The sequence below is a fragment of the Rutilus rutilus genome, assembly GCF_951802725.1.
Source record: "Rutilus rutilus genome assembly, chromosome: 13".
Classification (NCBI taxonomy): domain Eukaryota; kingdom Metazoa; phylum Chordata; class Actinopteri; order Cypriniformes; family Leuciscidae; genus Rutilus; species Rutilus rutilus.
The window spans coordinates 37237541-37254138 of NC_140218.1; the positions used below are offsets into that span (position 1 = coordinate 37237541).

At 37.2% G+C, this 16598-nt stretch overlaps 1 protein-coding gene across 1 annotated transcript in view; it reads left to right on the forward strand.

Annotated features, from left to right (window-relative positions):
- The window catches only part of LOC311303007 (uncharacterized protein), a 66154-nt gene that overhangs the window by 28062 nt on the left and 21494 nt on the right, over positions 1-16598 (forward strand). The window contains exons 15-24 of the mRNA XM_084429209.1: positions 251-403; positions 1524-1673; positions 3594-3746; positions 5749-5898; positions 7061-7213; positions 7500-7649; positions 12271-12420; positions 12985-13137; positions 13409-13558; positions 14108-14257. Coding sequence (XP_084285335.1) covers positions 251-403; positions 1524-1673; positions 3594-3746; positions 5749-5898; positions 7061-7213; positions 7500-7649; positions 12271-12420; positions 12985-13137; positions 13409-13558; positions 14108-14257 — 1512 coding nt within the window. The remainder of the gene's footprint in view (positions 1-250; positions 404-1523; positions 1674-3593; positions 3747-5748; positions 5899-7060; positions 7214-7499; positions 7650-12270; positions 12421-12984; positions 13138-13408; positions 13559-14107; positions 14258-16598) is intronic.

The window sequence follows — 16598 nt, forward strand, 5'->3', positions numbered from 1 at the left end:
CCAAATGATTTCAGTTATTTCAAAGGTCCTTACAGCAAATTATTTCCTTGTTTTTTGGAAATAATGATTAGCAGAATAATTGACTCCGGTCCGTTGCATTTTGAGAAAATAATGCACACCCGAGGTGTTCGTTGCTGTAAAACGTATTCCAATAATATATACAACTTACAAATATATTTTTTTACATTGAAAAAAAAAAAACATTCAGCATTCAGTGATATGGCTTCTCTGTCATGTGTCTGTTTAACAGTAAAGCCAGGAGTGTGTCCAAGCACAAATGATGAAGCAGAAAAGTGTGCCGTGATGGGTTTAGCGCTGTGTGCCGACGACAGTCAGTGTCCCAACAATGAGAAATGCTGCAGCAGTGCATGCGGTGGACGTCAGTGTGTGGCTCCAGTTACAGGTATTATATTATTATATTATACTACAGGTCTGTTGAATGCTTTAATCTGATTGGTTGACAAAGATTCTAAGGTGTGCAATTATTTTCTGGGAAACGCACGGCTAAAGTAGTTCCAGGCAGGTCTTGACCGCATTACATGTCCATATCACTCCGCCAAATGATTTCAGTTATTTCAAAGGTCCTTACAGCAACAACAGCAAAAGAACCAAAAGCCCAAAAAAATTAAAAGTACATTGCCAGAAGATCATAATTTAATTACAATATTCTCAAATGCGTACACATTAAAAGATAACAAAAAGCTGGTTTCTAGATTGTATGGAAGTATGCAAGCTTCCAAGAATCATTCATCAATATACATCAAACAAAAATGGGAGAAAGAATCTGGCTCACAAATAACAGATGAAGACTGGACAGATATATGTGTGATACAGACAAATACCACAAACTCAAGATCCTGGAGGGAATTTGGATGGAAGAATTTAGTAAGATTTTTTATAACTCCCAAATTAACAGCACTTCATACAGGCTCACAGAGCCGTAGCTTTTGCTGGAGACAATGTGAAACCCCGATGGCTAATCACTATCATATTTTCTGGGCATGCCCAAAAATAAAATTATTTTGGCAAGGAGTAGTGGCAGAGATTGGGAAAATATTGGGAGTAGAGGTTGATTTTTCGTTCACTACTATATATTTAGGTAAAATACCAGGAAATGTTTTAGACAAGGATAAATATTTATTAAAAATATTGTTAGCAAGCAGTAGGAAAGCAATAACCCGTAAATGGTTGCAGATTGACCCTCCAACTAAGGCTCAATGGCTAGGGATCATTAACGAAATATACAGTATGGAGAGACTTACATTTATATTAAGGCTCAAACTGGACAAATGTAACAAGTTGTGGGAAAAATGGATTATGTATGTAAACCATTGAGGAAAGTGTGATATTGTATATCAAGATGTTGGAATTATTTTGTGATACTGTCTGATATTGTAGCATCCATGATAACTTTGTGTTCTTTGTTCCAATAAAAAAAAAAAAGAAAAAAAAAAAAGAACCAAAAGCCCCTGTGAAAAAGATATTCAGTGATATGGCTTCTCTGTCATGTGTCTGTATAACAGCAAACCCAGGAGTGTGTCCAATCAGAACATATAAACCAGGAATGTGTGCCCGGATACGTTTCGTGTCGTGTGCCGATGACAGTGACTGTGCCAACAATGAGAAATGCTGCAGTAATGGATGTGGACTTCAGTGTATGGCTGCAGTTACAGGTATTTTTATATTATATTATATTATATTATATTAAAAGTGGCCCTGGACTTTCTGGCACAGAGCGGCCCACCACAACCGGTCCACAACAAATCACACCATAAACCCACCAGCTCATTATGCACAGAGCAATTTTTAACAGCACTTAGTAACATAAAAATATAACACAATACAGAAATATAAATGCTATATATATATATATATATTAGGGCCGCAACGACGCGTCGACGTCATCGTTTACGTCGACTATGAAAATACGTCGACACGCATGAAATGCGTCGACGCATCACAAAAATTATTTACGTTTAAATATCGAGTAATGGCGGCTTCTGCTCTCGCTCATGGTGAAAATGACAGACCACGATCATCCAAAGTATGGGAATACTTTAAACTACGGCCGAACAGAAAGGTGCTTTGTTCACTATGCAAACTATGCCCCATTCGGCGACAATAAAATGGACTTTAATTTATAACTTAAACTTCAATCTGTCAATGAAGCTTTCAGTGCATTTGCCAGTTTTTAAAAGTTGTGTATGCAATGCACATGTACTATAGACTAGAGACCTGCACTCCCGCGGGACAGTCTATGGACCCAACGCAACAGAGTGCGGCGCGGGAACATAGATCTGATGGCCGAGTGCGGGCGGTAATGCACTCGTTAAATTAGTCGACTAATCGAAGAAATAATCGATAGATTAATCGACAACAAAAATAATCGTTAGATGCAGCCCTAATATATATATATATAATTTATTTTATATATATATATATATATATATATATATATATATATAATTATTATTATTATTATTATTATTATTTATTTATTTATTTTTTGAAATGCTTATCATTAACATTAATGAATAATAATTAATAAATGTGTCTTTCCTGGTGTATATGGCAACTAGTAAATGCTCTGGTATGGTCTAGAACAGTGTTTCCCCACCTTTTTTCAGTCTTTGCAAAATGCAGGCATGAAAACTGGTCAGGGGTAAAAAAGGTGAGAAGGATATCGCAGCAAAAAATCCAATCCAATCAACTTTATACATATCACATTTTAAAAAACAAGGTTACCAAAGTGCTGCACAAAGAATAAATAGAAAATATAATAACTAGAGATGCAGAAATCGGAATTGGCCCATTTTCACGTGATCGGCTGTGACCGGTGTCCGGCTGGTCAGTCTGACAAATGCCGATTTTATGCCGGTCAAATGCACTCGGGCGCCGCATGATTAATATCGCGCAACATCAGCACCACACGTGCACACGGAACACACATGTAAGAAACCTCATGAATTACGTCCGTTCAGACCGCAAGCGCGTATTTATTTTCGGCGTGCATGTTAATCAATGAGTGCATTCACAACAGGAGCAGGAGCGTCGCGAGCAGCGCAGTGCGAAGCGCGTGTTTCGGCGCCGAGTCTATTTGCTGCACTGCTCACGCTCAATTAAAGGGAAAGCACACTTTTGATGGACAAAATAGCCTAAATAGGGTTTCACAAAAAAAATGCCCAAAATGCACAGAATTTGCGTGTTTTAACAGGGTATCCGCGGGGTCTTGAAAAGTATTAAAAGGTGATAAATCAATTTTGGGAAAATTAAGACCCTTAAAAAGTCTTATCACGGCTTTATAAAGTCTTAAATTTTGAAAGTATTTTGTAGCTGTCCAACAGTTTGAATCCCAAAAACATCGTAAAAGTGTGTGAATTTAGTCATTTTTTTTAAAAAACGAACAGGTACATAAAAAACTAGGCTATTGTGGGTGCGTTCGTTAATTGCCTCTGAGAGCACCAGAGCGGGCAGGCGGGCGGAAGTTCAAAAGCACAATGCAGGGCTCGCAAAATCACCTGCCCGACTACATTGAAAAAAAAAACATTCAGCATTCAGTGATATGGCTTCTCTGTCATGTGTCTGTTTAACAGTAAAGCCAGGAGTGTGTCCAAGCACAAATGATGAAGCAGAAAAGTGTGCCGTGATGGGTTTAGCGCTGTGTGCCGACGACAGTCAGTGTCCCAACAATGAGAAATGCTGCAGCAGTGCATGCGGTGGACGTCAGTGTGTGGCTCCAGTTACAGGTATAATATTATATTATTTTATACTACAGGTCTGTTGAATGCTTTAATCTGATTGTTTGACAAAGATTCTAAGGTGTGCAATTATTTTCTGGGAAATGCACTGTTAGGGGTTAACAGTTTAGGACCCAAGGACCAGATGTTTGAAAGAAGACCCGGAGTCAGAATTATAAAAAATTGAAGAAAAGTTTTACTGAAGATAGTTTGCAGTTTCATCAGCAGCAGTCAGCTTCAAGACTCACACAGGAGTTCGTAGGCCGCCCCGTTTACAGTTACAACAATCACAGCAGTTATACCATTTCCAAGGTCTAAGCTACGTCATTGCTTACAGGTTGAATGATTCTCATTGGCTAAGAAACAGATAAACATAGTAATTTTCCACACATATACAGATAGACAGAAGCATATCTCCATAGATTATGCAACTGACACTCGGACCCTGAAGTTAGGCACGTCGTGACCTTCCAGGTCGCAGATTTGGGTTGCTGGGTGCCAGCATGTCCCGAACAACAACTCAATCTCCAATAATGCCAGTGGTTCCTTAACCTGTAACCAAGAAGACTAACACACACACCGACACACAGCTTTTCCAAGGCTGGATTTGGCCAGGCTCTAACTATAAACAGGAGTCTCGTCTCAAAACATCGAGATAATGCGTACTTCCTCTCAAGGATAGGAAACTTTAGTCTAACTGGAAAGTCAAGTCAAGTCATCTTCATTTATATAGCGCTTTTAACAATGTAGATTGTCTCAAAGCAGCTTTACAGAGATAAATGTATAGTTTAACGTAAGATTAAAAGTAAGGCTTTAACTGAGAAATGGTACCTTAAACTATAGACTTCAGACCCCTATGTGTTTTAACATGTTGAAGACCTTTCTCAAACACAAAACATGTCCCTATTTAAGTTCTGGAAGCCGGGCTAAATAAGAAAGCACTGTTACTGCATTCAGATATCAAATACAGACATTAAAGAATACATTAAAAGATCATTTCAGTGATCACACTGGTAACTTCTATAACAAAGTAAAATCGCCAGAGAAGTCATTCAATTCACTTGATATTTAGAATATTGATTAATACCTTGATTATAATCACTCATTACATATACATGGAAGCAGCAGTGGAGTCCAATCCACTCCCTTCAGCACGGCTAAAGTACCGTATTTTCCGCACTATAAGGCGCACTTAAAAGCCTTTATTTTTTTCAAAAAACGACAGTGCGCCTTATAATCCGGAGCGCCTTATATATGGATCTGGCGCCTTATGTTAACGTCTGTTAAACAACCGCTGACTTAAACCTTGTTTATACTTTCGCCTGACACCGGAGCGCGAGCCTCCGCTGACTGCGCGCGCAACTCCCCAAACAGACGAGGCATTTATACTTGACGCAACTGTTTTGTTTTAGACTGAACACCAGACCATATAACTGATTTAGACGCGCAAACTGGGAGCCGGTGTGATGAGATGTACTACTAATATCCGTCTGCTCGGGCAGATTCGGCTCAAAGTCATGCATCTTCGGATTCAGAGGCGCGCGCGCTGTTAAGCCGAATCTGCCCGAGCAGACGGATATTATTTTTTTTATTAACTTCGCGCTCATGCGGACGCGTCGAGTATAAACAAGGTATCTTGGTTTACATTTGGACTTTGGATGTGATCTTAGGGTTGAAAAGGTTGGTGACCACTGCATAACGCAAACCCAGTCAAACGTTTGACTGCAGTATCTTCTATTCTATGCGCCTTATAATCCGGTGCGCCCTATATATGAAAACAGTTCTAAAATAGGCCATTCATTGAAGGTGCGCCTTATAATCCGGTGCGCCTTATAGTGCGGACAATACGGTAGTTAGAGGCAGGTCTTGACCGCATTACATGTCCATATCACTTCGCTAATGATTTCAGTTATTTCAAAGGTCCTTACAGCAACAACAGCAAAAGAACCAAAAGCCCCTGTGAAAAAGATATTCAGTGATATGGCTTCTCTGTCATGTGTCTGTATAACAGCAAACCCAGGAGTGTGTCCAATCAGAACATATGAACCAAGAAAGTGTGCCCGGATACGTTTCGTGTCGTGTGCCGATGACAGTGACTGTGCCAACAATGAGAAATGCTGCAGTAATGGATGTGGACTTCAGTGTATGGCTGCAGTTACAGGTATTTTTATATTATATTATATTATATTATATTATATTATATTATATTATATTATAGGGCTAAAAAGTGGCCCTGGACTTTCTGACACAGAGCGGCCCACCACAACCGGTCCACAACAAATCACACCATAAACCCACCAGCTCATTATGCACAGAGCAATTTTTAACAGCACTTACTAACATAAAAATATAACACAATACAGAAATATAAATGCTATTTTTTTTTTTTATTGAAATGCTTATTAACATTAATGAATAATAATTAATAAATGTGTCTTTCCTGGTGTATATGGCAACTAGTAAATGCTCTGGTATGGTCTAGAACAGTGTTTCCCAACCTTTTTCCCAACCTTGTCACGGCACCCTTCGAAATTTTTCACAAATTTGTGGCACCCTACACTACTGTTGTCACGACACTACTTTGATACGATACCTTGAAATGTAGCAATTTTCAATACCACAGGGAAGAACCGCCTACTGTCATAGAGATATTTTTTATATTATCTAAAAAAAAAATTGTCCATCCATTGAAAATCAAGGAATTTCTTCTGAAGAGATCATTTTATATGATGACATATTTGATTATGGCTTTTATTCATATATAAACATTGTTCAATTACCATTGCAAATCTCACCTAAATGTTTGTTTACTGTGTATTTGTGTTTTTATATGGGGATCATTTTGTTATAATTGCACAAGATAGCTTGTTTTAATATATTTTTTAATGTAATCATTTCACAGTTAATCTTCAAATTAATGTAGAAACAACATAAAGACAGTATATTGTAAATAATTGTTTAATGGCATCTTTCTATGAATGAAGGCCAGTATCACTGATACCAATTCTGATACTGATGTCTTCAATTATTTATTTATTTTCAATTTTAAAAATTAATTATGGCCATTCAACACTACAGTATTATTGAAAGCTATAAATTGTAACATTTATTTGGCTCCAAAAAATATAACAACTGTTAATTTAAGTGAACTTAAAACAATTAAGTCCGTTGCATTTTGAGAAAATGATGCACACCCGAGGTGTTCGTTGCTGTAAAACGTATTCCAATAATATATACAACTTACAAATATATTTTTTTACATTTAAAAAAAAAACATTCAGCATTCAGTGATATGGCTTCTCTGTCATGTGTCTGTTTAACAGTAAAGCCAGGAGTGTGTCCAAGCACAGATCATGAAACAGCAAAGTGTGCCGTGATGGGTTTAGCGCTGTGTGCCGACGACAGTCAGTGTCCCAACAATGAGAAATGCTGCAGCAGTGCATGCGGTGGACGTCAGTGTGTGGCTCCAGTTACAGGTATTATATAATATAATATAATATTTTATATTATATTATACTACAGGTCTGTTGAATGCTTTAATCTGATTAGTTGACAAAGATTCTAAGGTGTGCAGTTATTTTCTGGGAAACGCACGGCTAAAGTAGTTCCAGGCAGGTCTTGACTGCATTACATGTCCATATCACTTCGCCAAATGATTTCAGTTATTTCAAAGGTCCTTACAGCAACAACAGCAAAAGCCCCAGTGAAAAAGATATTCAGCATTCAGTGATTTGGCTTCTCTGTCATGTGTCTGTATAACAGCAAACCCAGGAGTGTGTCCAATCAGAACATATGAACCAGGAAAGTGTGCCCGGATACATTTCGTGTCGTGTGCCGATGACAGTGACTGTGCCAACAATGAGAAATGCTGCAACAATGGATGTGGACTTCAGTGTATGGCTGCAGTTATAGGTATTTTTATATATTATATTATATTATATTAAAGCAATATCTCACTCTAGCAGTGCGATATGGCTGTACAGCATGGTTGTGGCGGAGTGCCATAGGTAATCACAGTCATGGCGTTTTTTTCCACTGGGCCTTCCGTTTTACTGATGAAAGCTACAGTTGCTTGAACGCCCGGAGAGTGCGATGATGGAGGATAAACTTGTGGTGCTCTCGCGGGTTACCAGGAGCTTAACGACTTCACGAACCGTAACTACCACAATGTTAACAGAAAGTAAATAAAGCGTTTACTTGACTGACAGGACAGCTGTTTCAGTGGTTGCCTAGCAACATTAAAAACGCAGCGCATTGCTCGTTCTGTGTGATGGGGCAGTGCTGTGTGCCTCACGTTTTCAAACCTGAAAAATGCTTTAGGTGTGATCGGGGCCTAACCATATCATGTGTTAAAAATAGGGGTGTAACGATTCATTTTAACAACGATTCGATTCGATCCGCGATTCGTGGTTGTCGATACGATTCAAGGACGATATTGGTTCATTTAGAACGATCCGATCCGAAACGATTCAGTGACTTGAAATCGATTCAGTGACTTTTTAGCCAAAAATTCTTGTAAGGGAATCAGGTATCAATTAATTATAGATATAAACAAACAAGTAAACAACAATTAATGTAAAATGCATTCACATTTTATTTTAATAAGTAGGACTGAACGATTATGACAAAAATGATAATTGTTGATTATTCCCTTGAAATTGTAATTGTGATTATTAATTACGATTATCACAACATAGAATGATGTTTTGAATAGTTTGGCCATGGGACCCACATTTCCCCATGGTCATCAAGCCGCGACCCACCTTTTTAGGAATTATATAAGCCTATTATAATACATTTGTTTACACAAAAATTGTTGACACACAAGTTCTGTCCCCCTTTACTTAACAATTTTTTTTTAAGAATATGACAAATACTGATAGACAGTAGGCACTGCGAGGTTAAGCTATTAAATAGCAGTCCCAAACTAGTTTTTGTTAATACAATCTTGGTATGAGCCACCACAGTCATATAAAAATATACAAAACCAGTAAGTGGCATTTTGTTATGGAAACAAACAACAATGCTACCATGGTGATACACAATACTTAGAAGAACTGGTAAAGAAACATGGAAACTGCTCCTGATAAATAGCAACACACATGACGTACCAATAACGAAATTTATTGGTATTTTACTTTTATTTCTTAACTTACTAATTTACGACGTTGCATGCTCGTATTTCTTTTGCGCTTTAGTGAAGTGATACAGCGCGCTCCGGCGCATTTGCGCGTGCAATTGAAGAGTGTGCGCTACTGCAGTATAGCGGCTGAGAGGACAGGACAGTCCGTTTTTCTGAGGCGAGAGACTTTGCGCTGCTTGTTGTCTTTGCGCTGCTTGTTGTCTTTGCGCTGCTTGTTGTCTTTGCGCTGCTGCTGGCGCGTCACGCATGGCGACGACGACACAGATAGGCAGACTGAATCGAGTAACGTTTAACGCCTTTATCATTAAAAGTGCAAAGAAAAAACATCCATATAAAGTCTAACGTGCTTAAATCCAATGCGCTATTTCCTAGTATCGATACAATCGATTCATTACCTTTTAAAACGATATTAGATCGATATGTCGTCTGGAAGGCCAACTTGCCGAGCACAGATCGATCCAGTTGGATCGTAGGAATATAAATCGATACATCGATGTAGTTGATGAATCGTTACACCCCTAGTTAAAAATATAAAAACTCTTTAAACTTTTTATCGGCAGTTTGTTGTGTTAAGCTTCACCAGAACGCGGACGCACTGAAGCGTTTTTTTTTTTAATAGTTCAAAGTTTGATTGACAGATCAGATTGACAATTAATGTTATACCTTGACAAACTATACATCATTAAAAAGATATAAGACTCTAGTTTCAGTATTTGATCACTATTGTATTCTGAGAAACTTATAGTGATAGTTATTTCTTCATTTGTGTCAGGAGTTATGAAATGAAAAAATGAGGTGATACCTTTAATATGAATTATGACCGTCAGCCGCTCCCATTCAGAAAAAAAACTCCTGTGCTGTCGTCATGACAGCGCTTGACAAAACAACGTCCCTCAGGGCTTTTAGCTCAAAACTGTGCAGATTTGGAGAAATATTGATAAAGATAAAGATGTTTTGAAGACAATAAACATGATTGCAAAGATATTTGATTTACCTGTGTTCTACGAGCCATGCCAGGTATTTTCATAATAATAGATTATATTTATAATGTAATTCTAATCGATATAGACTTCATCATCGTGCAGAATACTATAAAATAATATATTTTCTGTCAGATTTTTTTTAATCTGAAGCCAAATCAGATCACAGAATGTTATTTAAAACACTCGACTTGCATTATAAAGTAAGTTTGGAGCACAAACATGGTTTTAATCTCATAAACTGTCATGTATTGATGGTGTGCTAAGCTAACATGCTAGCTAGCCCTAGGTGCACCTGCCACCTAGCAGTTATTCTTGTATGATTTTTTTCTAAATAGGAATGCTTACTGAAATGTTTCTTTATTCAAGAAGGGCATTTGATACAATTTCAAATGTGAAGTGAGAACTTTGATAAAAGAAATGAGGGATTGAAACAGCGTGAATAGCCAGTCGTTAGTAACTATAATGCAGACCAAAGAAATGCATATTTAGAGCCATAACCAGGCTGGAGAGGTGTGAATGTGTGCAGGAGAGACTGAGACTGAATAGGGCTCGTTTGCACCACAAATAGAGACTATAGACTGAATAGATGACTTAGAAGATGGAAATAAACATCAGTTACATTTTAGAGTCTAATCAAAATAAAGTCATATGACATGATCTTGAAAAACATTTAACTAAATACAGAGTTTTAGACTTATCATCTTCAGATTTTAAATATAACATGGTCAGACATGTGGCTTTAGCTGCAGCACATTTCTAGATTGATACAGTGGCAACTTCAATTTTATTTTCATGAAGATGTTTTATGAAAATAAATTTCTAATAACTTTACAAAACTTTGAAGCTATGTATAACTATAGCGTCAACAGCTCGACCTTCTTACCGTCAGTAATACATTTATCATCCACTATCGATAGCAACTTACAATAAATGTAACGTTGATGAAATCAGAATCATTCTCTCGTTTTAGTGACTCCCTAGTTATTTTTTTGTTGATGTTTTAATCAGGCTTCTTGTCCGGTCGGGCAAGAAAAATTCTCTTTTGTCCCTTCAAAACTTGACGTTAATGTGTTAATTATGACCGCCGCTAGCATAGCTAGCGAAAGCGGTCATATAGGGATTGTCAAAGTTTTTTTTTTTTTTTTTTTTTGTCATCTACTGAATTTTTCGTCAACGATACCAGGGACACCAAAACACCGGGGAACATGAAATTTGGTGGGCATGTAGCCCCACTAGACTTTTACGGAAAAATTTTGTTTGGTCCCCGGGGGCTACTACTTTTTTTAGGTATCAGCCATATACCCGATTTACCAATACCCAATGTGTTATGCTTGGGCAGTATACTAATGAGGTGGGTGGGACATGTTTCATGCCATGTTAGATCACATCCTGAGAGTCTACGCTTTCAGAAAATATATAGTTTATATTATTATTTATTTGTTCTTCCCTTTTATTATACAACAGTTTCAACATTATGCATGTGACAGTTAGACTTATATTGGTAGATACAATGCCTTAAACATAGATAAAATTAGTATCAGTGAATTAATTTACATAACTTTTAATGTAACCTCTGTCCTCTGATTCTTGCAAAATCCTCACATTTCATATAATATTTTACATCCTATGAATACATTTTAGCAGCGTTATGGACATAACATGAAATACACACACTTTACAAGTGTCCTACAAACTCTGTAAATTATTAAACAAACTACCAATGTAGCATGAAAAAGACTTGCTTGAACACAATAAGTGTGTTTTTGAAGCTCATTTTTATAATACATTATGTAGGGAAAACCACTGTTATGAATGTGACATTTTCACATTACGGATGTTAAGTGTCTAAACTAATGACTTTTGATATAAAACTTAAATAGTAATAGCAAATAATTACAAAACTCTAAATTATCCATGATCCACAGGAATACTCCAGACAGTCTTTTAAAATATACAACTTATATACATAAACACGCAATACAGCCAAATTGCTCCACATCATTTATTTTTGTGGAAAGCCAGTGCAGGCCTGAGCGGCGGTCATATTTTGTACCGCCATGCGGGACATCTAGTTAGTGTTAATGTCGAGCCCTGAATTATATTATATTATATTATATTATATTATATTATATTATATTATATTATATTATATTATATTATATTATATTATATTAATCTGATTAGTTGACAAAGATTCTAAGGTGTGCAATTATTTTCTGGGAAACGCACGGCTAAAGTAGTTCCAGGCAGGTCTTGACCGCATTACATGTCCATATCACTTCGCCAAATGATTTCAGTTAATTCAAAGGTCCTTAAAGCAACAACAGCAAAAGAACCAAAACCCCCCTGTGAAAAAGACATTCAGCATTCAGTGATATGGCTTCTCTGTCATGTGTCTGTATAACAGCAAACCCAGGAGTGTGTCCAATCAGAACATATGAACCAAGAACGTGTGCCTGGATACGTTTCGTGTCGTGTGCCGATGACAGTGACTGTGCCAACAATGAGAAATGCTGCAACAATGGATGTGGACTTCAGTGTATGGCTGCAGTTATAGGTATTTTTATATTATATTATATTATATGCTAAAAATGTTTGATGGTGTTTTTACACGAAACCCCTGCTCTCCGGTTGGGAAGCGCTGGTTTAGAACAGGGGTGTTCAATCCTCGTCCTCTTAGGGACCCACCAATCTGCACTTTTTATGTGTCTCTATCTGAAAGTCTTAGAACAGTTCTCATCTAATGAGCTGATGAATGCTTGACTTTTATTGGTTGAGGAAGATTCTAAGGTGTGCAATTATTTTCAGGGAAACGCACAGGCTAAAGTAGTTCCAGGCAGGTCTTGACCGCATTACATGTCCATATCACTTCGCCAAATGATTTCAGTTATTTCAAAGGTCCTTACAGCAAATTATTTCCTTGTTTTTTGGAAATAATGATTAGCAGAATAATTGACTCCGGTCTGTTGCATTTTGAGAAAATAATGCACACCCGAGGTGTTCGTTGCTGTAAAACGTATTCCAATAATATATACAACTTACAAATATATTTTTTTACATAAAAAAAACAAACATTCAGCATTCAGTGATATGGCTTCTCTGTCATGTGTCTGTTTAACAGTAAAGCCAGGAGTGTGTCCAAGCACAAATGATGAAGCAGAAAAGTGTGCCGTGATGGGTTTAGCGCTGTGTGCCGACGACAGTGAGTGTCCCAACAATGAGAAATGCTGCAGCAGTGCATGCGGTGGACGTCAGTGTGTGGCTCCAGTTACAGGTATTATATTATATTATATTATACTACAGGTCTGTTGAATGCTTTAATCTGATTGGTTGACAAAGATTCTAAGGTGTGCAATTATTTTCAGGGAAACGCACGACTAAAGTAGTTAGAGGCAGGTCTTGACCGCATTACATGTCCATATCACTTTGCCAAATGATTTTAGTTATTTCAAAGGTCCTTACAGCAACAACAGCAAAAGAACCTAAAGCCCCAGTGAAAAAGATATTCAGTGATATGGCTTCTCTGTCATGTGTCTGTATAACAGCAAACCCAGGAGTGTGTCCAATCAGAACATATGAACCAGGAAAGTGTGCCCGGATACATTTCGTGTCGTGTGCCGATGACAGTGACTGTGCCAACAATGAGAAATGCTGCAACAATGGATGTGGACTTCAGTGTATGGCTGCAGTTATAGGTATTTTTATATTATATTATCTATACTATAGCCTACTACATTAGATTACAACATTACATTACTTAACACTATGGGGCTGTAGAATGCTTGAATCTGATTGGTCCATATCACTTCGCCAAATGATTTCAGTTATTTCAAAGGTCCTTACAGCAACAACAGCAAAAGAACCAAAACCCACGACGACACTGACCAAGCAAATAAATATAGTAAACCACAGGATAAAAACAACCAATTATTTCCTTGTTTTTTTGGAAATACTGTAATTATAAAGCAGAATAATTGACTCCTGTCTGTTGAATTATTAGGTGTTTATTGCTTTAGATCAGAAATGAAATGAAAGAAACAGCAAGTTACACACTGAATAAAACATTTTAAAGTAGAAAGACTGAAATAGTTATTTTGTAAAACATATTCCAATATTATAAACAACTTCCAAAAAGCGTACTTACTAAAGTTGTAAATAATATATACAAATTACAAATATACTTGTTTAAAAAAAACATTCAGCATTCAGTGATATGGCTTCTCTGTCATGTGTCTGTATAACAGCAAACCCAGGAGTGTGTCCAATCAGAACACATGAAGCAGGAAAGTGTGCCTGGATACGTTTCGTGTCGTGTGCCGATGACAGTGACTGTGCCAACAATGAGAAATGCTGCAGCAATGGATGTGGACTTCAGTGTATGGCTCCAGTTATAGGTATTTTTATATTATATTATATGGCTAAAAATATTTGATGGTGTTTTTACACGAAACCCCTGCTCTCTGGTTGGGAAGCGCTGGTTTAGAACAGGGGTGTTCAATCCTGGTCCTCTTAGGGACCCACCAATCTGCACTTTTTATGTGTCTCTATCTGACAGTCTTAGCAGGGTGGCCGCGGGTCCTTAAAAAGTCTTAAAATGTCTTAAATAAAGTTTTCCTAATAAAAGGCCTTAAAAAGTATTAAAATGTCTTAAATTCAGATTCGATAGGTCTTAAATATTTCTGGTCACGTTGCCGCTAAAATTTCTCCAGTCTGACGCACCTAATGTCCGTCAAATAACCAGTGAAGCATCGAATCGCGATAATGATTCAGATTTTATTACATAAACAGATATTGATAATGATAATGTAGGCTTTTTCTGGTAACGCCGTTTCGTTGTTTCAAATGTAGGCGCGTTGCGCGTGGAAAGCACGCTCATAATGTAAGAGCCGGCGCGCCCACAACATTGCCCAACATCAAATGGCAAACGTAAAATGCAAGCAGAACGAAACTGCTCGTTATTGTGTGGTTGAAGGACCGTTTATCAGTTTGGACCAGTGCAGCGCGAGCCGATCGTGATCATGCGACACTGTTACTACACAACGCTAATACGAGATGCAGTAAAGAAAGCATTTGTATTCGCCACAGAAGTATTAACATCGCTGCGAGATCTAGTGAGAAGCATTCACATTTCTCCGTTATTAACGGATCAAACAGCGCTGACGTGGAAACCTGGAAGAAACATTGTGCCATGAATGAACTATCAGTGTCCACAGATCAGCAACATTCACCATGGATTTACTGTAGTAACACTACTAACTGCAACCATGGACGTTTGGCAGGAATAGTAGGCTATAATGCCTTCAAGTAACACGTCGGTTTTATTTTGACATTATGAATATAATTGCTGCCCTCAAATGTTAATCTGAACTAAAATAAACCTTTGTTTATAACTATTACAATTAGAGCCCGACCGATATGGATTTTTGGGGGCCGATGCCGATACCGATAAAAAAAGGCCAGATACCGATATATCGGCCGATATTATTTATGTGTATATTATAATACAGTAGCAATATTATTTAGGCCTATGTATATTATAGTACAGTAAGTTTGGACACACTTTCCAATTGGTGTGTACAAACTTTTGATGGGTACTGTATATAGAATACACAGTATAAACAGAATAAATATATAAACGTTTTGCAATGATCACTCAAATGTGGTGATCAAACACTTGTGTGACAAAGATAGGCTATGTAATGGAGGCAGGGTGAATGATAGAATGAGAATTTGAGCTGTAACCAAACTAGTTTGCATTGCATTTTATATTTTATTATATTCTAAATACTGTTGCATAATCTTCACTAACGACTTTGTCCTTTTAATTTAGTCACCTTATTTAAAACATAACTTGTATCAATAAATATATCAAAAGTGTCACTGACAAAACCTTATCTTCTATTTTTAATCTTAATTTCTCTAATATCTACCAGTGGAGGAAGAACTCAGATCTTTTTAGTAGTAAAATTAATCATATAATGAAAACGTTTATAATTACATAATGTACAGTAGTTTTATACTATTTTAAATTAGTAAGCAAAATGTACTAAACGTGAAACTAGGCTAGCCTACACTTAATGCAAAATGGCCCTATATAAAGTGTTATAATTATATAAATTATTGGAGTAGGGCTGGACCCGAATATTCGAATATTTGTTCGGTGGGTTGGTAGTGGATTTGAAAATTTGACATTTGAATATTCGTTGTTTTTTTTCACATCTGGGATCCCCCGCGAAACGGTTCTCATTCGTGCTTGAATAAGGCCGGCAACACACTGACTGCGTGGCATGGCCGTTTTTATTTCGGCTCCCATGTTAACAGGTTGGAGTTTGCACACTGCCTGCGTGAGACACGCGTCTCTCAGGCCCGGCTCGAGCCCATAGACAGCTCGAGCCACGCGGAAAACGCGTGCAGTGCATGCTAGAAATATAACCGACGTCTGAGTGTTCCAGCAACGGTGTTCTCTGGCTAGAGCGCAGAACAGCGGAGTTTGTATGGACAAAGTGCATGTCTGAGCTTGTGTTTTGGGTTAAGCTGCGTTGCTTTGACATTGTGGAAAATAGAATAATAGAAACAAAATGTATTAGCCTTTTTACCCGTTATTATCAATTTAAATTAATCTCGTTTTTTAATTTAACAATTTCGTTTTTCTTTATTTAAATTTCGTTTTTTCTTTATTTAAATTTCCTTTTTCTTTATTTAAATTTCGTTTAATTACTTTATTTAAATTTTGTA